This window comes from Melitaea cinxia, chromosome Z (assembly GCF_905220565.1).
Source record: "Melitaea cinxia chromosome Z, ilMelCinx1.1, whole genome shotgun sequence".
NCBI lineage: Eukaryota > Metazoa > Arthropoda > Insecta > Lepidoptera > Nymphalidae > Melitaea > Melitaea cinxia.
Genome location: NC_059424.1, coordinates 14,284,229 through 14,306,722, shown reverse-complemented (window position 1 = coordinate 14,306,722; position 22,494 = coordinate 14,284,229). Strand labels below are relative to the sequence as shown.

The following is a 22,494-nucleotide window of genomic DNA, read 5'->3' as shown; positions in this document are numbered from 1 at the left end:
ACTTAACAGAAGTTTCCGCCTAGCCACAAAGTCTAAAAGCGTCTCCAGTTCACCCGTAGAGAATAAATCTATTGAACAAAGTCTGGATATGACTACGCCGGTACGTAATTAAAATGATACTTTCAATCAAATAAAAAGCTTTAGAATTTTTATTAGGTACCTATATAAAAACTCTTTTAAACGGACTTAAAATATAAATATGTACTAAGAACTCTATTAAATTAAAACAAATTACGGATGCTTCAAATGATGGAATTAAAAATTATTGTTATAAGTTTTAAACACTGCCTATAAATATCTAATGTCAATAAGTGTATTTCGAATAATTAGTATTTATTACACATTAACATGCATAATTAAACAAATACTGAGTTCATTGTTCCAAAGACAATGCGTCCCGACCCAAGTTTTGGGATGTTGACTTTTATGTACGCGAGTAATTAATTCATCATATTAGGACTGTACAACGTATTCATATTCTATAGCTACTTATATGTCTTAGAATTAATTTACTGAGGCTCAGATAAGGGTGTCTGCTGTTTAGTTTAAAACTTGTTAGTTCTTCATACAATGCAAGTAGCACGCATACATTTACATAGTCACATGGTTACTAAACTAGACGCTTAAATGCACTTCTGTAGCGCCTGGCATTCGTAAGCTTCGAAATACTTTAATTTATTATTAAACAATAAATGTATGGATTTCTTCTAATAACAATTATTTTTCTAAAGTATAGCAAATATTGCTATTAAATTCAATTATTTATTTAATACATTTTGTACACGTAATTAATTTCGTACCACATCATAATTATATACTACTAGCGACCCGCCCCGCCTTCGCATGAATGTAAAAAAACGATTAATGTTACTCTACTATATTATGCATGTATTATATATATAAACCTTCTATATACTATTTACTAAAGAAAACCGCATCAAAATCCGTTGCGTAGTTTTAAAGATCTAAGCATACAGACAGCGGGAAGCGACTTTGTTTTATACTATGTAATGAGATATATATATATAATGGTATAATAAAATGGTAGGAAAGTCAAAACTGTACATTGAATATTTAGAATTTTTGTTTTTTGTTAGTTTTTAGAATTTTTGTCTGTTTGTCTGTATGTATGTCCGGGATAAACTCAAAAAGTACTGCATGGATTTACTTCAAATTTAGCAATATATATACCAGGCGAATTTCGTACCGCCTTATTTATTTTTTTCTTGAATAAAATAATTCAAGTTGGATCAAACTGCAGACGGTGTGCAAATCTGATTAAAATCAGTTAAGTAGTTTAGGAGTCCATCGCGAACAAACAACGTGACTCGTAATTTATATATACTATAGATAGCTGAACGCACAAACGTTGTTTTGCCCCTTATAGGTTAGGGGTATGAAAAATAGATGTTGCCCGATTCTCAGACCTCCCCTGTTTAATATTTACACAGAATACATGTTGTCGTAATGTAGGACTTAGTACTGAATGTGCTAGAAACACAGTTGAAAACATATGTATTTATTTTTAGGGTTTAAATACATCCAGTGAAACACCTACAGCATTGCGGCCCTTAGAGATTGTGGCGCCTCGTATAGATACATACAGATTTTCAATGGCGAACTTAGAGGAAACTCAAGATGCTGATTTGGATGCTATCCTCGGAGAGTTATGCGCACTCGATTCAGAATACGACGAAGAAATTTCCAGAGTGTCTGCAGGTAAACTGACTTAGATTATACATAAAAAAGGAGAGCCATAGAAATATATCTTGTTCTACTCCTACTCCTATGCATATTGTTTTGAAGTCTTAATAGTTAATCTTTACTAATAAATAGGTGATAGGGAACCACATATGTGTAAATTTTTCATAAGATTAATAGATCACAAAATTAGTTCCTTAAAAATAGAATTTCTTTCAGTTTGTAATGTTAACATGTCTTTTTGTTAATTAAAAATGTTGTTGCGTGCATATTTTCAGACTATTCTACACAATCGAAAGATAGAAATGAAGGGGAGAGCTCACAAAGGCAGGAAAACAAAGATGTCAGTGATGGTGCCTCTACTATCACACGTACTGACTCTCCTGATAATGATTCGGCATTCAGTGATACTGTAAGTTCCATACTTAAAAGCTCTTTAACCTTAAAATGCAGTTATCTAGTAGTAATGAGTAATGAGTTAAAAAATAAATTGACTACACATAGTACAATACTTCTTAGATTAAACCATTGTATCTTTTTTTCTTAACAGGTATCCATGCTGTCTAGTGAATCATCAGCTTCAAGTAGCGCTAGTTCAAAATGTAAAGCAATCAAATTGAGCCTACTTCCAAATCAAAAGGTATTTTTATACTACACATTTTTTATTGTTTATTGGCACATTATTTGTTAATGAAACTACTAGTAAAACTATGTCGTTGTTTTATTTTATTTCTTTTAACGTGACAACGTCGTATAAATCGATGAACGCCGACTGCATGCACGAAAAAGGATTACTCATTGTATCGTTACGCTAATTGTACGCTTGCGCCGCATCTATCTCTCTTCCACTCGATTGGCCTAGGCGTTCTAGGATATGTTTTGTCACGTTAACATGACGTTGTTACGTTAAATTTTCATCCGTAAACCAACTTTACAGACAACCATTTTTTTGTGATACGTTAAAACAAACTTGCTATAAAAAGTAAACAGAGACCATCTCTCGTATTAAGAAAAAAGATCTGGAGTTTAATCTACTGCACTGAACCATTTAGATTTTTTCTGAAATATGGAGCTTCTTTCATTACTTTTAAACTCATTATAAAATCTGCTAAATAAGCCTAAGTTCAGAGCAACTGATATTGATTCATGTTTTCTGTTTCCTACGTTCTCAGTTTTAAAAACTTTATTATTATTATTTATTTTTGCTTTTTCTATTTTGTTTTAAACTAATAAATTAATTCACAGGATGCGGTTTTTCAACAGAAAGCAGATAAAATCAAGTTAGCCTTGGAACGCATGAGGGAAGCAAACGTTAAAAAGCTTTTCATCAAGGCTTTTTCTGTGGATGGTTCATCAAAAAGTTTACTCGTAGATGAGAAAATGACGTGCGGATATGTAGCGCGCTTACTTGCAGACAAAAATCATGTTACAATGGAACCTAAATGGGCAATAGTGGAGCAACTACCTGATTTACATATGGGTACCTATTTAAAATAAATAAAAGATATTTCCATTAAATCTCCCTTTAACAAAACTTTTCAAAAAGTACTCTCAAATAAGGCTATACTTGCTATTTTGGACAAGTTTTGCTTATTTTATTAGGTATATTAATATTGCAGTTTATTCATTGTTAATGAAGTTACTTTTTTACTTTATACTTACTTTTTTTGTCATTAGAAAGGGTGTATGAAGATCACGAAATGCTAGTCGACAATCTAATGCTCTGGACGCGGGAATCAAAAAACAAGATCTTGTTTGCCGAGAGACCTGACAAAATGTCATTGTTTCAAACACCAGAGAAATTTCTACTAACTGAAGATGATAAAGGTATATTAAAAAATAGTCATTTTTATAAATTAAGTTACAAAACTGGTGTCTATTTCCTTATATTAAGTAACTTACGATAAAAATTTCTTAAATTAAAAATTAATACTTTTTATAAAAGGTTGGTCAAGTGAACAAGATGAACATTCGCGTCAAGTTATTATAGAAGAATTCTTCGGTCAAAGTGGAACTACATCAAACATCCCATCTGTGTCTGGCCACCCCGTACCACAAATGGAAGGACCTCTCTATCTAAAAAGTGACGCTAAAAAAGGATGGAAGAAATTCTACTTTGTGCTTAGGCCATCTGGTTAGTAGTATGGTATATGAAAATATAATTTAGAATAAGTTTACCCAGCCCGTTTATACTGTGCTTATAACGGCCAGTATTATTGAACAAGCTACGCGAATGGTGTGGCCACATTTTCTTCTGTTGCGATCTAGCTAAGCGAATTTTAATATATTTTATCAATTATATAACTATATACTCTATTTACGTTTGTCAATTAGGACTGTACTATTTACCGAAAGATAAGGTGAAGACTTTAAAGGAGTTGGTGTGCTTGGCAACGTTTGATACAAACGAAGTATATTTAGGAGTAAATTGGAAGAAGAAATATAAATCTCCCACTGACTACTGTTTCGCTATCAAACACCCAAGACTTCAGCAGCCAAAGAGCGTCAAATTCATTAAGTTCCTTTGCGCCGATGATCATAAAACTTTGGAAAGATGGATCACTGCGATGCGAATAGCTAAGGTATACTCTTGTTTTATTATTATACCTTGTATATTAAATCATCAAGTTTTACGAAATTTCTTTTAGAAAATTATTAGTGTTCCTTAAATGCACTTTGTTTCCGTTTGTAACGCACATATGTTGTCATATAATTGTGGCTAAAAGTTTAATTTTTTTTATGCAACGAATAATTAAGATTTTTTAGTCCAAATCTAATTATTTCAACTATAATATTTGGTAATATCGCTATATTTACTTTATTTGTAAGTTATAAAGTAATGGGTTAAATATTATTAAATTAATTAATGCAGCATGGCAGACAGCTCCTAGAGAACTACCGCTCCCTCGTGGAAGAACTCACTCAAGAAGACTTAGATCACTTGGCACATGCCCGTTCGTGCTCGGTAAATATATTAAATACTTAATACAATGTAATTACTTACTCACGAATTTTTTTACTTCGAATTTTTTAATCTCAAGGTATGGTTTTGTTTTATTTTTATCTCTAACAGTAAACTTGTAGAAGCATTATTTTCAGTATATGCCTAGAAAAGTTTGTAATAAATTTTCATTTGTATAGAGTCTAATATTACCGAACCGTAATATTTTATTGATAAGTAAGCTAAACCATATAGTAACAAAATAAATAATGTTCGTTGCAGATAACATCGATCCCCACAAAGACAAATGGCACGGTGCCAATGGGGGTCAACAGCCCCGCTCAAACCGCCTCGAGCAACACTAGTGTCGCCAATTCCGACATCAGCAGTGGCAGGTGGGTGTTGCTATTAATTCTAACTTAATTTGAATATAAGTTTGTCTATATTAATAATTATGTTGTATAATTTCGATATAAATTTGTAATTCCTTTAGCTTGTTATAATAATATTATCGTACTTTAATAATTTAAGTGTGTTCTTCCAAATGTTGGTGTATTATGAACATACATTTTATTCTTTTTCTTTCATTTTATTTCTAATTGTGAATGCGAGCTTTGCAGCGAATATTAATATAAATTTTTATGTTTTTTTTATTACATATGCAGTTGCGATTGTTTTGTTTTGTTTGTATACTTCATAATAAAATAAAATGTTTAAAATATTTTTGATATACTCGTACTATAATAATTCATTTATTTAAGAGTTACTATTAGTAATGAATTTATTTTAATATAGTTTTATGTGCATCCCTATTGTTTACAAGCATGTTTTTTTTTTTTTGAAATTTTATTACTTATAGAGAATTAAAAAATTAAAAAGGTACGATTGAATCCATAGACACTCCCGCGCTTCGTCGTCTAGTTCCAGCGGATGCTTGTCGGATGGCGGCACAGCATCAGAGAGCGCTTTTGACTGCGAGTTTCCTATGGGTTTGTATATAAATGACTATGTGTATAAATATGTATATTTTAATCAAAGACATAATAACTCTTAATTCATTGTTGTGGAAGTTTCAAACAACGTATTACTTATTATTAATACGTCGCGCAAAAGTAAGATTAAAGCCATATCTACCAGTCGACCTTAAGATTGTTGTTGTTTAAAAAATGGGTATACGGAGCTATGTTTACATTTTGTCTATGTCTTTAACTGTTGTCAAATATAAATTTTGGTAAACTTACTTTAATTCGATCCCCAATTATACGAAAAAATTAATAAAAAGACACTAAAGTAATACCTACTTTACAATACCTATAAAAAGCTTGATATATTTGAAAAATTAGGTAATAGGTGGTTATATATAGGTTGTTTTAAAACAATCATCTAACCGTCGTGGTACGTACAGAAATAATTAGTCGATTCTGTCATATTTATCAAAGCGTGTATTTCTATATTTTTGTTGTTTGTCTGTATTCTATTAACTCTGAAATAACTAAACCGGTTATTATAATATTAAATAATTTTTAAGCAGCACCAATATAGACACGGCCTTAAAAAATCTTTCTAACTTAACTAAACGTAAACCAGCCAATCTTATGGGTCCCATAACTCGACATGGTTGCAATCATATACCTCTAGTATATTTTATACAAACAACTATTCTTCAGGTACAATAAAACGTAAACCGTCGATGAAACCAAACATACCGCTGACATGGATGACGCGTCAGCTCAAAGAGATGGCGGAGAATGAAGGCGAGACGGACGCAGGCGACTCCGGCACGCTCACGAGACGGACTCGACCGAGGGACGACTCCACGCTTAAGCGACACCACTCTACTGCCACTGGTAATTACCGACTTTCGACGACGTGTTAGCGCAACTGCCACAGCACTGACTTATAACTATCACAGCAGCGTTTTTGTTTTCGATCCCAGTACATGATCATACATTTGTATTAGCCATACGGATGTTCGCCGTGGTTTCGAAGTTTGTGCTTGTGTATTGTGTGTGTTTCCAGATCTCCGATACAGGAGTCAATACCAGTGATGGCCTTTGAATGTGAGCCGTTTATTTATATTACTTTTGAAAGGGGTACGGAGGGCATGTTGGCCATTATATATTACATAGCAATGAATCTTTGCACTACGTATTCAGGCGCATATTAACGCTATCGAAATGAAATGAGAACATTTATTTAGTCATAAGGTCATACACACAACAAAAGTCAAAATAATGTCATTTACAAAAATAATAAAACAAATTAATTTAAAAAAAAACTCGACAAAAATAAAAGAAAGTTAAGGTAGCAAAAAAAAAAATCAAACAATAAAATGAAGCCGACGATGACCCAGTGTTATGTGCAACTTTAACTTAGTCAAAATAAACTCTAAACTCTTCTTAATAAAGTATACCGTAATGGTATTTTTATATATATCATGTCCATAACATTATTAAATTTCAATATTTGTTAAATTCTACGCTATATTTTTAATTTTCTATTTAATCTGTGTGTAACATAAGCCTGTAATCTTCTACAGAGTCGTCGGACACGCCTGTTTACAGCACGGGTAGCATCACTTCGAGCAGTCCTACGCGACACCAACCGGCCTCTCCTACCTACGGGCACTACGAGACAATCGCGAGAGACCCTTACCGTAGCAGTGTCGATACTGCCTCCTCTCTTTATGGCTATACTATTTATGATAAGTCTCAACAACAAGAACTCGCGCCATTCGAAGATTTACCTCTTCCACCTCCACCGGCAGAAGATGTTCAAGATGGAATGTTCAGCTCAACTCTGAGTCTCGACTCGCTACCACCCCCTCCGCCCCCGCTCGATCCTATAGAAGATATATGTGGCTCTCAGCTCAGTCTGCCTCCTCCTCCCCCAGAACATACCATTGAAGCGCACTCGGGGAGGGTGCAAGATATCGTCAGTCAATTGAGTGCCCAACAAATCGAACAGACAGCACGAGCGGGACAACGAAACAGTAATCATCAGTCCGAGTCAAGCCGAACGTTTCCTCGACAACCCTCTTTGGACAGCGTTAATTCTGAGGCTTCGAAAACTTCTTCACTTCATTCCGATAAAAGCATCTACGGTCAACAAAATGTCGCGTATGGTGCTTGTCTAGTTGAATTACAGTCTAAGAATCTAAGTAACGGCAGCCCATCTGTCCAAAAGAAAGCAATGGATTCAACTAAGGAGAGAACTAGTTCTATCAAAAAAGTAAATTTCGCGGATGATCTACCGCCATGTTCCGAAAAGAAAACAAAAAAGATCAGTTTCAATTTAGCCGATGTGCCGCCGTCACCGCGGAAGCCTCCGCCGCCGAAACGTAACGAAAGCACTCGGTTATCGTCACCAAAAAAACTAGTAGATTCTAATAGCAACCCTCCCAAAGAGTTTTTAAAAGATTTACAAAGAGTGATGAGAAAGAAGTGGCAGGTGGCACAAAAATGTAAACTCGAACCTGCGACGACACCGCACGAAGTTCTTGGTTTCAGAGAGTATCCGCTGTCCGACGATTATAAAGAAACTAGCGTTTCTATGTGGGTGCAGGAGCATTACGGAGGAGGTTCGGGTGTCGAGGATCCGTTCTACGAGAACTTGTACGGGAGGGAGGCAGTTCCGCGGCGAGAGGAGCCGAAGCCGATAAAGAAGCGTCCTCCGCCCGCGCCGCCGCGCCGCAGCGACTCCACCCATCTGTCCACGCACCCCGCGCACCCCTCAACGGTCCAACCAACCGCTTGAGACCGTCTTTTCATAGCGCTCGCTCTGTGCGGACTTACGTGCAATCTCTGTTACACCCGTGGTTCAAACGAAGCTTAAAGGTGATTTCGTTATAAGCTACGTAGTGTTGTGTGACGAACATAGTGAAGTAAAGCGAGCGTTAGTACATTATGCACATTCTCATGTTTAATCATTATATACTTCAGGAACAATTGATTGTAGTAGCAGTGTATTATATTGTGTAGCGATGATGGTTTTGCCGCTCTCTGAGTGTAGCCAAATTAATCTTGGTTTGTTTGTGTTTGAACTATGAGGGTGGACTATTCTAGTTTCATTATTATCAAAAATATTCAAACATTGTTCTTTATATGCGTTTAAATGTGACCAACAGAAATTTTGAATGTGTTAAGTAGGTTTGGAGCAAGTTTGAAGTTGTTGTATGGCGGTGCTATTATGAAATGGTATTGTAATGTATGTAAGGTTTGCTAGTCCAATTGTAACAAGCAACAGCCTAGAAAATCGCTTGTTCGCAGTTGCTTAATTGCACTAAAATTATGAAATTTAATTAAATAAAATGCTTTTACTAAGCTCCTTTATGACACACGTTATATATAAAAAAGTGTTTCAAATTTAAAATATTTATTAATTAGTGATGCAAAATGAATGGTGCTAATTAAAAATTGCAAACTACATCTATTGTTACAAGTGGACTTTGCGAAATGTATTTAATCAAATTAGTTGGAGTTTTGACAATTTTATATTATGTTCCTACTTTATACATTGAGCAGCTTTTGGCATATGACATGACAATCAAATTAAAAGATTTACAATACTTTTAATCTCTAAAAAAAACTGATATAAAAGGAATTGTGTATCTCATTGGTCTCAAATATTCTATTTTTAAAAGATTTTTTTTTTTTTTAAATTGGTATTTAAGTGCAAGTCAAAAAATTATAATTTCGTACTAAGAATAAATGCCAAATCTAAAGTAAAAAAATACTGATTGCACAGCAAAACTACGTATACTACGTAAGTATTGTAACTAACTAACATCAAAATATTATTATTTAAGCAACAATTTTATTCGTGGTTTATCGCTATTTATTTAAATGTACAGCTTTTCTACGAACGCACATCTAATGATGACCAGGACACAGTCAAATTATTGCATATTTTCTTTATAAAACAAGGGTTTGATTTTGAATCATACATCATGTAATTAATTATTACATCTTGAAGCACTAATTAATTATAAAGTAGTATAAAAATAATGAGAAACTTAGACACAGACAGAGAGACAAAAATTTTAAAAAATATTATTTTGGTATATAAGTACGATTATACATCCATAGGCATTTAGTAAAAAGCGCTTATTTTAATATTACAAACAGACACTCCAATTTGATTTATTTGTATAGATAAATTCGGAAAATAAAAGTAGCCTAAGTTACTCCTTACTGCATCAGCTATCTGCCAGTGAAAGTCATGTCAAAATCGGTGCAGCCGTTTCAGAGATTAGCCGGAACAAACAGACAGACAGACAAAAATTTTAAAACAATGTTATTTCGGTATATGTACCGTGTATAGATCCACATGCATTTACGTAGTAATTAGCTGTTATTTTAATATTACAAACAGACACACCAATTTTATTTATTTGTATAGATATCGCCCTAAGCATTATTTGTAAAGTACTGTTTATTGCTTGGTCCATTACATCAATAAGAAATAATGCTGTACAAAAACATTAAAATTTGTTGAGCGAGTCATTTGTTTTTTAAGTATTTTATGTCAAGGAAGTTTTGAGATGCTTAATAGGAATTAAGCTTAAAGAATAATTTGCTCTGCAATCAGTAAAAAAGTTTATTTGTGTGCAAAGCAATTTTTTTATCTTATATTTGAGGAAAAAAATACAAAACTACTAATATTATTTTTCAAAATATTTGTAATCTTATTTTTTAATATAAAAATGATTTAATTGTTGAACATATATATTACTAGGTGATAAGTTTTTGATGTGCAAATAAAATATCCCATTTTTTAATCATGTCAATGAAATAGAATGTTGAGAATATTCGTCGCGAAATATTAAACGTTTTTAAAATTTAATTTAATTCTCACCTGGACGATGGATGATATTTAACATATTTTATGTAACAATGCGGCTATAGAAATTGATAATGATTACATAATTTAAACACGAAAATAATCATACTTTTATCGTCAAAAAGACGTAATATGTGTGTTAATGTATATAGGAAATATAATATTCCTAATTTGTGCCATAGTTATGATATTGTTTAATGTATACATTAAGATGATAACTAACGAAGTATTTTTGTTCTTAAACCAATATTCTCATTGGATTTAATTGTTTTTGCGGAGTATTTCTTTTTTATTTTTCAAGATAATTATATTTTATCACTTAAACAAATATAATATTTAAGTGTAATTGAAATAATTCAGTAAATATTGGATGCAATATAACAATATAAATTGTAATGACAAAATATATTAGAGTGCCAATGCTACTTAAAAAAATAACATTAAATTGTATAAATTAATATTAATTATCCAAATGTAGTGAAATTCGTATAAAGCAATGACATTTGATATAAACGAAAAAATTGAATCCACAAATGCCCAATACGCTTTCACTGGTTGAAATGTTTGAAAATTGCAATGTGATCTCATTCCTTTAGCGTGCATTCATATCTTTTTCACTGGTCTGTGATATTGTCCAATTTGATTGGGCGTGTATTTTTATTTTAACTAAAATTCAGTTATATATATTACCTGTGCTATGACATTATCCGATATCTGTAACACATTGAGTCCTTTACAAAATATATTTCAACCGTCCTTTGTGTCATATTGGCGCATTAACGTAATTCTATAACTCAGAAAATCGAGTTACTTTTTATGCAATATTTTTTAAATAAATATAACAAAATGTCATTAGTATACCTAAATTATTCCAGTCGAGCATATCTTTTTGAAGAACTATTCTTACTTACATAAATAAAAAAAGTGTTTGTGTCAGCTCCGACGCACGACAGGAGTTTACTCCTTCAGATCGACTGTCTAAATAGGAACAAAAAAGACTTCCTAGTCTAAGAAAAAGATTAATACCATATCAAATGGTAATAAACAAATCAAATAACGCCATCTATGGCGTTATTAGAAAACGTCGTCATCTGGTCGTGTAGATGGCGTTACGAGAGACATAAAGAAGTCATTCATTCAATAGATTGAACTCCTTATATTTTTTTCATACCGCGGGCCTTACAAGAAAATCGATTCTTAAGGACTAAACTCCAATATTATGATCAACGGTTGAAATTATATTATTTTTATGAAATTATATAGACAACAATTTTACGTAATAAAATTAAAATGGTTCCTTGAATAATTATTTATTTTTTTGTCAAATTATGAAGAAGGAATATGAAATCGTAATCCTAACAAATACATATATCACGGAAATTTCCTGATTCTTTCTTACATATTTGAGAACATGTTTAAAATCCATTTTGAACTTACTGATATTTCGTGAGAAATACATCAATTTGTTTTGTGATAGTTATATAGATATTGGCTATTACCATACGTTATTATTTATAGTAAAATTATGAAATTCCTTTTTTCATGTGACAACTAAAATTATCCCTAAATTACGTCAGTCTTACTAAATCATATACTAAAATAGCATAATGTATCTAGAATAAACGCGTATATTTTTGCCATATTATAACTTAGGAGAAACTGAATTCATTCGTAATTAGTTACCCCTTCTCAATAATGATAGAAATTATTAAGTACTGCATCCTCAATTAATATCTTAAGTAAAAGTCCATCCATACATATATTCAGCTTGTAAGACTGAAAAAAATCAACAGACTTTGACAATAAAATTGCGTCCAGAACATATTGCGACATTTTTTGGTGAAATTTGTTTTGTTCTTATTCCATAGAATTAAAAAAAAACAAAGTACAACTACAAGATGTATACAATTAGTACTCCTGAGGAAGATTAACTTTGAGAGAAAAAAAGGGTGCGTGTCAACTCCGACGCACGACTGGAGTTTACATCTTCGGATCGACTGGCTAAATAGACAAAAAAAAGGCTTACTGGTCTAACAAAAATACTAATACCATATGAAATGGTACATAAACGAATCAGATAAAGCCATCTATCAATCGATCGATAGCGTTATTAGAAAACATCGTCGTCTATCGGAAATTAATAGGGTTCCGATAGACGACGACGTTTTCTTAGTAGTTTAGCTTTCCGATAGATGGCGTTACAAGAAACGTAACGAGGTAATTCGTTTAGTTGGTTTTACTCCTCATGTTTTTTTTCATACCGGAGGCAGTATATGAAAATCGATTCTTAAGGACTAAACTCCAATAAACCACAAAGCAATACTTTAATATTTGTATATTTCTACTGTTTGAAAAAATCCATTTGTATACAACTTTGTATAAAATTCATTTAATTCCCTACAAATACTGGTACGACAATTTACAAAAACCATTTTGTGAATGAGTACCTTTGTAACAGTCGAAAGGACGATAAATAATTTAGCGGTCGTACGAAAGAAAACTTCATGACAAGATTCGTACTTACAGCATAATTATGCACTTTAGCCGCACTGTGATCATTTGTGCTCCCCGACACACCGAGCAGAAAACTTGATTAACTTGTTGGAGCCGCAAATATTCTCCACTTGAACGTTATTCAATGCACTGGTGTACGCACGCTTATTCATCGCACATCTGAATGTCCCGTTAGCGAAATGATTTCGTACGCTTTGTATTATCAATATAATATAAACGTAATGGGTTTTTTTTATGAGGTTTTTATTGAAAATATTACTATGTTTTTGTTAGAAGCAATTCTGTACTGACTAGATAAAGTGCTAAATTTTATATTTCATTTTTCTCCTGGAAACCATAGATATCTTCGACAACTATTATAGCTTAAGACTTCCAATACTTAAAGTTTAGAAAACACATCGTACCATTGCAGGGATATGTATTTTTAACGGTAATAAAAAATAACTAAATAAGCCATTTTCAGTGTATCGTTGTAGTAGTCGTTGGTGCACCGCCTCGGATTGTTGTGTCGACTTTTGATGGACGGTGGTATTTGTAACATATGTACTAGACGTAGTATTAACAACTTTTACTCACACTGACGTAGGAACATACAGGTGTTTTATTGACAAAAATAAATCGTTAACGTCTTACTTAGTCTCTAGCTTTTGTACTGTTTAAAGCGGTAAGAGACGAAAGTGGGAAATGTGATTAAATTAATTAAGACAAACATTGAACTCATAATCGTCGTTGGACCTTATGTCTCAATCATAACATTATAAACGTTAACCTACAGTCAATATTCCTTTGAATTGTAGTTCAGTTGTTCATTTCGATAGAATTTGTACGATATATAAAAAACCTATTAAAATTTCATATTCATTTTTGGTTTATTTTAAGTATAAATTGTATTGAAATAAGCTATAGAAGTGTACTAATCTGTCCTAAAGTTTATCGAGAGGATTACGCTAAATGTTAGATACGGGTTACTTTTCTCAATGTTTCGCCATCAACTCTTTAAATATTTACGTTTGGGAATGATTTAAGTAATCACTTGTAATGCATTTATTAGTATTTTTAATTGTTTAAATTGTACAGATGAAAATAATTATAGTGATAATTATTCTTTGTATATTTTTTGAAATATACCAGTAATGTCAAGTAAATTTTATTGTTTTATTTTACCTCAAAACTCGTTAAATTGGACTGTATACAATATAATAATATAACGTTAATTTACAGTATAGTCAATTGGGGTAACTTTGACAGATCATTACTATATTTTTGGAACGAAGTTCCTTACGGCAGGCTTGTCATTTGGCTGGGCGACCGAACTGAAAAAAAATGTGATACTAAAACCGTAAGAAAAATATCTAACGGAAGTGACGTAATATCAGTCAAACGACTGTATAATATGACGTTTGTAAAACTAAAATATTACTAGTAAACTTTTTTAAATTATTTATGTAATTTTTGTATAATGTTTTTTATTTCACTTAATAGTTTGAATTATTATTATTATTATTTTCTTTGATTTATTTTATTTTACGGTATTTGTTATTTTAAAAATACTAAATTTCCTAAATACTTTTATGTACTTACTTAATAAAAACCAATCAACAAAATTAAAAAAAAAACAGGAACTAGAAAATATATATAAAATTCAACATATTTTTTTTTCTTCAAATTGTGTTGCTTCTATACTAACCGAAGGAACTTCGTTCCTACCTGGTGTCCCATGACCCCACATATTTTTTTTTAGCTAACTTTGGCAATGTTAAATATGAGACTCGGACAGAGACAACGACAGGCAGACCAGACAGGTACGGGTGTCTAAAAGCCTCACTGAACAACGAGTTTATTATATACGAAGACAGGGGGGAGGATCTAGGCTACTTAAAACCAAAGATCAGGTCATCTAAACCCCCTGCATCGCCGGCTCTTGAAGAGCCCACACCCAGTGGATCGGAGCACCTACAGATAAAGGTTCGCTTATCTGCTCCTACTCACCACTTTCTTAACTGTAGACCATCCCTTATTGACTTAGCCTTTGTCTCAAACCCCAATCTTGTTCTATTTCATGGACAAATGACATCCCCTTTCTCCTATCACGACCTAATTTTCCTAACATACAAAGTGCGTTCTCCCAAAATCAGGCAAAATTCTCTTTCTGCGCAATTTTAAGCAGATGGATCTGGAACGCTTAAGAGAAGATGTGAGGAACATCGACTGGTCATCCGTATACAATGTTAACGATATTAATACTATGGTTGAATCATTAACTGCTGAACTGATAAAGATTTATGACAAACATGCTCCCATTAGACTAGTACGAATGAAAAGAGCTCCAGCCCCGTGGTTGACACCTATCATCAAAAAGACCATGGCTAAGCGTGACAGAGCTAAATCGGCAAATAAAAAATTTCCGACTGCTGATAATTTAAGTAAATATTAAACTCTACGTAACCTCTGCAACAGGATGTGTAGGAACGCAAAACGTCGCTACATTCATAATTCAGTTCAGAATCTTACCCAAGGTAGTTTATAGTTAGTAGACGTCTGCTAAGAACGGAGTTTGCGATATTCCACTGCTAAAGGGGTTTAGTTGGGGTTCATAGTTCATATGAAACATATACAGCAGCAATAAGTTCGCCTGATAGGTTATTTATACTGCAACCTGAAAATAAAACTAAAAATGTGGTGTATAGAGAGGTTTTATAAAAATAACTTTTAAATTATACTAAATTGTGGCTTTGAAAAAGTTACTCAAGAGTGATAAGCATTTCAAGTGACAGAAATAAAAAAAATAATTTGCGTTAAACATCTTAATAGTAATGCATATCTTCATAACCACGCGGGCATAGTCGCGGGCAACAGTTAGTGTATTATAAAACACAGTCCCCAAAAGCGTATGTGATCGATTCCCTCAAAATCTACTGAACGGATTTTCATGCGGTTTCACCAATTGGGAGAGGGCTTCAAGAGGAAGGTTTACGGAACGGCTAAGCCGATTTTGATGAGAGTTTCACTGGAAGTTTGCCGGGAAAACTTTATGACAAACTAATTTCAAAGCGGGCGAAGCCGCGGACACAGCTAGTTTATAATATAATTTCGAACAATATTTCGACTTGACGTGTGAGAAATAAAAACCGTTTCCCTATTTGGTACTCTAAAGCACTCATAAAAATCACCAAAGAAAAATTAAAAGCTCATAAAAAATGGAAGAGTTACGGCAGAAGCAGAGATTATGATACATTTAGTCTGCTTCGTGAACGCGAGAAGCGGGTACAACAAACTTGTTATGATAGTTACATTTCCAATGCAGAACGTAATATTAAACGTAACAGTAAATTCTTTTGGACCTTCGTTAAATCTAAAAAAAGCTCACACGGTTTGGCCACAAAAATGTTTTTAAATGATATTTCTATATTTTTTTTATATTTTTTTTTAATAGCGGAGCAGAAGAAATCTGCGAACAATTCAATAAGAGTTTTCATTCTATGTTTGTATCTGACTTGGACACCGTAAGCAATAGTTCAGCTGCGTAAGCAGTCATTGGTGGGGTTCGCAGTATAGATTAGGCTCAGCATTATATAAGTGCTGGTGCTGTGCGGCTCCTTGCTTTTCCTTTGTCTTCAGCCTCGGTCAGGTTCAGGGTGCGATTTTGTTGGGTGAGTTGTAGTAATATTAAACACTTTTATTTAATTTTAATTACTAACTTACTTTTGTTTTAGTTGCGAAATGTGTGTAGATTGTGTGTGTAAGATTAATTTTATTTGCTCTAAAGTTTATTGTTTTATTAAATTAAATTATTGTAAAATGTTAAGATGTGCTTGTCTTCGTGGGCGATTTCCGTGTCAACCCAGAGACGTTGGGAGTTGACTACGGAAAGGCTCACTTTCTGGTGTGACCTTCCAGGGTCCTTGGCGTGGTGGACACGTGCGGTGCCGTTGTTGCCGGTGATACCACGTGGGCGGATTTTGTGAGTTGGCTGCTAGGACCCCAACATCTATAATAAAGAACTGCTCAACCTCTTCGAATCAGCATCGGGATTCTTCCCTCTGGCCGAGCAAAATTTCTCATCCCCGGCTGACATCGTGATGGAGATGGTGTCGTGGACCTTGGACATCTGAACTCGAGAGACTGGAGGTTGATCTTCCAGGGAATTTCTGCGAGGCCACGTGTCACGGAGACCACTGTTAACTTCCACCCACGTGTCAAAAACAATTCGAACCCTCAGTGTAGTTTAAATTTATATTAGATTAATCAAAAATGTATTTCGGTCCACAGTGTAGATTGAAAATAATTTCGGGTTGTGTTAAACTCGTTCGTTTAGTCCATAAACAGAAGATAAAGTTGTTTGTTCATTTAAATTTGTATGAAGCTTAAAATTGTGTTTCGTTGTATTAAATTACTTTCTACATTAGTCTAATTTAATTTTGTTCTCCAATCCAATCTGATCACTAACCTTTTTTAAAATATATCTTTACCTCTCTGTGATTTAGTTCGTCGCGTTAAAAAAGAATTAATATTCTCTTATTCTATTCTCTCTTAATTTAATTACATTTACTTACATTTATTTATTACTTATTTTTTTTAATGCGCGATACACACTTACGCTTACACGTTTAGCTCTGTTAATTGCTCAGAAGACACTGTTTCTACGTACTTAAAAAACCTCGACATGTATAAAGGATCCGGGCCAGATGGTCTACCTCCGATATTTTTAAGAAACTGTCGTAAACAGTTATCCGTGCCATTATCTCTTCTGTTTAACTTGTCTCTGAAAACTGGTATTGTGCCAGAGATTTGGAAGCATTCATATGTTATTCCACTGCATAAAAGTGGTGACAACAATACATGAAATTATGTATATAGGACGGTAGTTTTTGACGTCTTTATTGTCACCTTTTTTGGACACAGGAACGATCTTTGCTTTTTTCCACAACTCAGGAAACACCCCATCATGCAAAGACCTGTTGAAAAGTAGTGATAGTGGCAGAGCAAGAGTAGGGCCGCAGCGTTTCACAAAGATGGGAAGGATCTCATCCGGACCGGCACCCTTAAAGATATCTAGTTTTTTAATAACACGTTTAATTTCATGTTCACCGAATTTAATTTTACTCAAATATGGCAGACCGTGCACTGTGGACTCTAGACTATCAAGCAATACTATGTTACTAAACACTGATGAAAAATTTTTAGCGAATAAATCTGCGATTTTTGTCCAGTGTTAGAAGTTTGGTCATCAAGGGTTATTTCGACAGGTATCGCAGTTTCACCATCTCGCCTATCTTTAATAAAATTCCAGAAACATTTAGGATTCCCGATATTATTATTCTCAACCCGTTTTTTGTAATTTATTTACCTTTCGATTGAACATTTTTTTAAAGTCACATTGCAATGACAAACAATACTGCATGGTATTAATAACATAAAAAATATTTATGTCATCAGCGTACATAAGACAGCTACAGTGCTTTAAACTTGAACCAATATCATACTAGTACGCATTGTAGAAGAGAGGTCCTAAATGTGAACCTTGTGGAACACCTGTGGGAATTTTAACGTAATTTGAGCGATATTAAGCCATGACTACCGCCTGAGAACAATTAGTCAAATATGACTTTACCCACCGAAGTAAGTAAGTCCCCATGGCTACCCAGAGTTTGTAATTTATGTAACAATCATGTGAACCTCACGATCAAAAGCCTTTTCAAAATCAGTGTAGATCACGTCGGCCTGTCCCTCCTGTCCATTGTTTCTAAAAAAAACTACAAAAACATGCTAAATTAGTAGTAATGGAACATCCTACCGGTAAAACCTGTTGCTGTAAGGGAATCGACTGCGACAGCGTCCTATAGATAGAATTATATACGATTTTTCCGAGTAATTTTGCTGCAGTATTCACAATCGAAATGCCTCTATAATTTTTAATATCCTTCCGCGATCCTTTCTTATGTACAGGTAGGTACTACATGAGCAAATTTTCATATGTTTGGAAAAATACCCTTACGAAGAGAACGATTTCAAATTACAGTTAACGGAAGAACTAGTGATTTAGCACATCGTGACCAAAACACCGCAGGCAAGCCATCACTACCAGCTCCATTATATACGTCTAAGAATTTTAGCATTTTTTCAGTAGTAATTAATGATATTTGAGTACAAGACAATGTTAAGACAATGTTATTAATACATAAGGGGTTCTGAGATGGAGCAGATAGTTTTTAGAAGGCTTACCAAATATATTTCGAAAAATACCTACCAAATGCATTACATATGTCCTGACCGTCCATATATTCTACACCTTCTAAATTAAACTTCTTAGGATAAGCTGAACCACCTCGTAGCTTTTCCAAAAGTCCAAAACGTTTTAGGATTATTTAATGTTACTCACGCAATTAGATGTAAAAAAACGTTAAAGCAATCTTTTTGTAGGCGTCGTGCTCTTGATCTTAATAAAGAAAATTCATCGTAGTCCAATCTTTTTCTATATTTTTTCTACCGTAAATATGCTTTTGTCTTGCCTTTAACTATCCGTATTTATGCAGGGGAATACCATTTAGGATAGGAATAATTTTGTACATGACTTCAGTCCTTCATCATTCACACCTGTACTTAAGAGTGTGCCAATCAAGTTGTAGCAAGTATTTATTAATATCTTCATAATACGCCTTTTTAAAGTTACGGTAACGATTGTTTTCTATTACATTTATATTAATATAAATACATTCGTTTATTTATAGTATTATAGGGGTTAGTATTTAAAATGATCGCTGTAGCTCTTATACTTTAGATTTTATTGATATCTAAAAAACCCCGATTTCGTCACTCACTGATGATCATCAAAATTCTTAGAGTACTTCCTGAAGTCCCAGAAAGCTGAAATTTGGTATATAAGCTAGTATTAGTACACAAACAACAAAAAAATTCTAAAACTTGGAACTTTTACCCCCCAACCCCTTAAACTAGGGGATGGAAGTTTGTATGAGACTTCCGCAAATTTTGATGCTAGAGGTCTGAAAATTGATATAGGGATTCCTTGTTAATAATAATAATAATGAAATACATAAAAAATAAAAATCGGTTATTAGTTTATGTCGAAAATTTACATTTTGTAATTTTGGTATTTAAGTTTTGGCGGAGGTCACCGTTTGCATATCAGTTCAACATAAAATCAATAACAGCGTGCTTAAACCGAATATGGTGAAGATTGGATGATATTTATGGTATAAAATGTATCGGAGGTAAAATGCAGCTATAATATTGTCATAAGCAACTTACAAAAAGAAGTGAAATCCCACCAAAAACATTTTCATGTAAAATGTTGCCAAGACGAGATCATATGGCTCGCATTGTCAAAAAGTTATCAGATCTCATGTAGAGCCAAGGTTCTAACTCTACACGCCCTAACTCTACAAGCCCTAACTTCAGAAACTCTACACCTTAGTCAAAATATGTGGTTTGGCCGTTTCGTTACTACCGGCTGCCGATGTTGTAGATGACGACTTTCCTGTCTCATTTATATATATATATATATATATATATATATATATATATATATATAGATAGATAGATAGATAGAATATACTTTATTGCACACCACTCGGAAAAAAAACATTACATAAAACAGTTATTTACACATAGAGATAGTAATGTACAAAGGCGGTCTTATCGCTTAGTAGCGATCTCTTCCAGACAACCTTTAGATATAGGATAATATGCATTGAAAAGGTAGCAGCGCAATTATCTGTATAATTTGTGAATTCAACATTATGCATGCAAACATGATGCATTTTCGTTCCCTACTCAAAAAATATAGAAAAAAAAAATACTTCATCCATAGACATATATTTATTTATTTATATATATACATAAAATATCTACATACATACAAAGCATACGTACTTACATGCAAACACATATACATATATACATACATACATACATACATACATCCATAGATACATACATACATACATACATACATAACATGTCGTCACAATTTAACAAAGTTAATAGAAATAGAAGATAAAATAAGTAAAAGTGATGCAAATTGGAAAAAGCTAAACTGATTAATTAATCATAGTGAGATAGTAGGCTTTAACTAACTTTTTAAAGGAGATAAGTGATTGTGCTTTTTTGATGTTGAGTGGCAACGCATTCCATAACTGGACTGCCTGTACAGAAAAAGACAATTTGTAAAATTTGGTGTTGTGCATAGGAACCCTTAGTGTCAGGTTCTCTGCTGAACGAAGAGTTTTATTGTGAGTTCCAAGAAATTCAAATTTATCTTTGAGGTAGATTGGTGCATTTTTGTGGAATAGCACACAGTACAATAGCGAGAGAACATGCAGATTCCGGCGAAAACGGATAGGTAACCATTTGAGCCTTGAACGAAATTCGGAGACGTGATCATATTTGCGCAAACCAAATATGAAACGTATGGCGATGTTTTGAAGTCGCTCAAGTTTATTCATTTGTTCTTCGGTTAAATTGAGATAGCTTGCGTCGGCATAGTCGAGAATGGATAGGATTAGAGATTGGGCTAGCATAATTTTGGTAGGAATTGGCAGAAAATAACGCAACCTCTGAAGAGATTTTAGTGATGCTATAGTTTTTCGGCTTAATTCTTTGATGTGATAGGTCCACGATAACGTGGAGTCTATGTATAAACCGAGGTTTTTTACATTCTTGCTATATGGTATGACAGTTCCGTTGAATTTTAGCTTCGGTAATTCCACCCAATCGATTCTAGAAATCAGATTCTGGCTGCCAATTACAATAGCCTGAGACTTAGCAGGATTTGCTGTCAGGCCGTACATCTTGCTCCAGTCACAAATAATTTCCAAGTCCTTATTGATAACAGAGACAGCTGTAGGTAGCCCCTCAAGAGAAGACTGAAGGTAAATTTGTACATCGTCTGCGTACATGTGTGAGAGAGAAGTTATGTTGGAAGTTATTGAATTAATATACAATGAAAAAAGTAAAGGAGACAATACACCGCCCTGGGGTACACCGGCCATTACATCACACCACGAAGAGAAAGTCTCTTCAATACGAATGCGTTGCCGGCGCCCTTTAAGATAACTTCGAAACCAATCAACCACTGCTGGAGATATGTTAAGAGAGCGCAGCAGACCTAACAGTAAGTCAAAGTCAACGGTATTAAACGCATTACTGAAGTCAAGTAAAGTGAGTACAGTTAGGCGCTTATTATCCATACCCCATCGTATGTCATCGGTTACCTTCACCAGAGCTGACATTGTACTATGACCGGAACGGAAACCGGATTGTAGAGGGTTAAGGATATTGAATTTATTTAGGAAGAGACTAAGCTGGTTATGCACTATTTTTTCTAAAACTTTAGAAAGGAACGGTAAAATGGAGATAGGACGAAAGTCAGTATACATGGAAGCATTAGGTTTTTTAGGCAGTGGGATAATTTGAGCTTGCTTCCATGCGTCAGGAAATTCACAGTTAAAAATGGAATGGTTTAGGATATGGGTCAAAAT

At 33.6% G+C, this 22,494-nt stretch overlaps 1 protein-coding gene and 2 long non-coding RNA genes across 3 annotated transcripts; 2 read left to right on the top strand and 1 right to left on the bottom strand.

Annotated features, from left to right (window-relative positions):
- Positions 1 to 1,572: 1,572 nt before the first annotated feature.
- Positions 1,573 to 8,398, top strand: LOC123668462 (ras-associated and pleckstrin homology domains-containing protein 1). Its single transcript, XM_045602194.1, has 12 exons — positions 1,573 to 1,719; positions 1,980 to 2,113; positions 2,252 to 2,341; positions 2,947 to 3,181; positions 3,379 to 3,528; positions 3,647 to 3,835; positions 4,036 to 4,283; positions 4,574 to 4,666; positions 4,925 to 5,037; positions 5,540 to 5,631; positions 6,310 to 6,489; positions 7,182 to 8,398. Exons 1-12 carry the CDS (start codon positions 1,614 to 1,616, stop codon positions 8,396 to 8,398), a joined length of 2,847 nt encoding a protein of 948 aa, XP_045458150.1. The 5' UTR covers positions 1,573 to 1,613.
- LOC123668464 lies at positions 7,517 to 21,173 on the bottom strand. The gene is made up of 3 exons (XR_006745585.1): positions 21,088 to 21,173; positions 20,489 to 20,492; positions 7,517 to 7,526 (listed from the first exon to the last, which is right to left on the bottom strand). It is a non-coding gene; the product is annotated as an uncharacterized LOC123668464 (long non-coding RNA).
- LOC123668463 lies at positions 16,561 to 17,172 on the top strand. Its single transcript, XR_006745584.1, has 2 exons — positions 16,561 to 16,647; positions 16,895 to 17,172. It is a non-coding gene; the product is annotated as an uncharacterized LOC123668463 (long non-coding RNA).
- Positions 21,174 to 22,494: the final 1,321 nt, after the last annotated feature.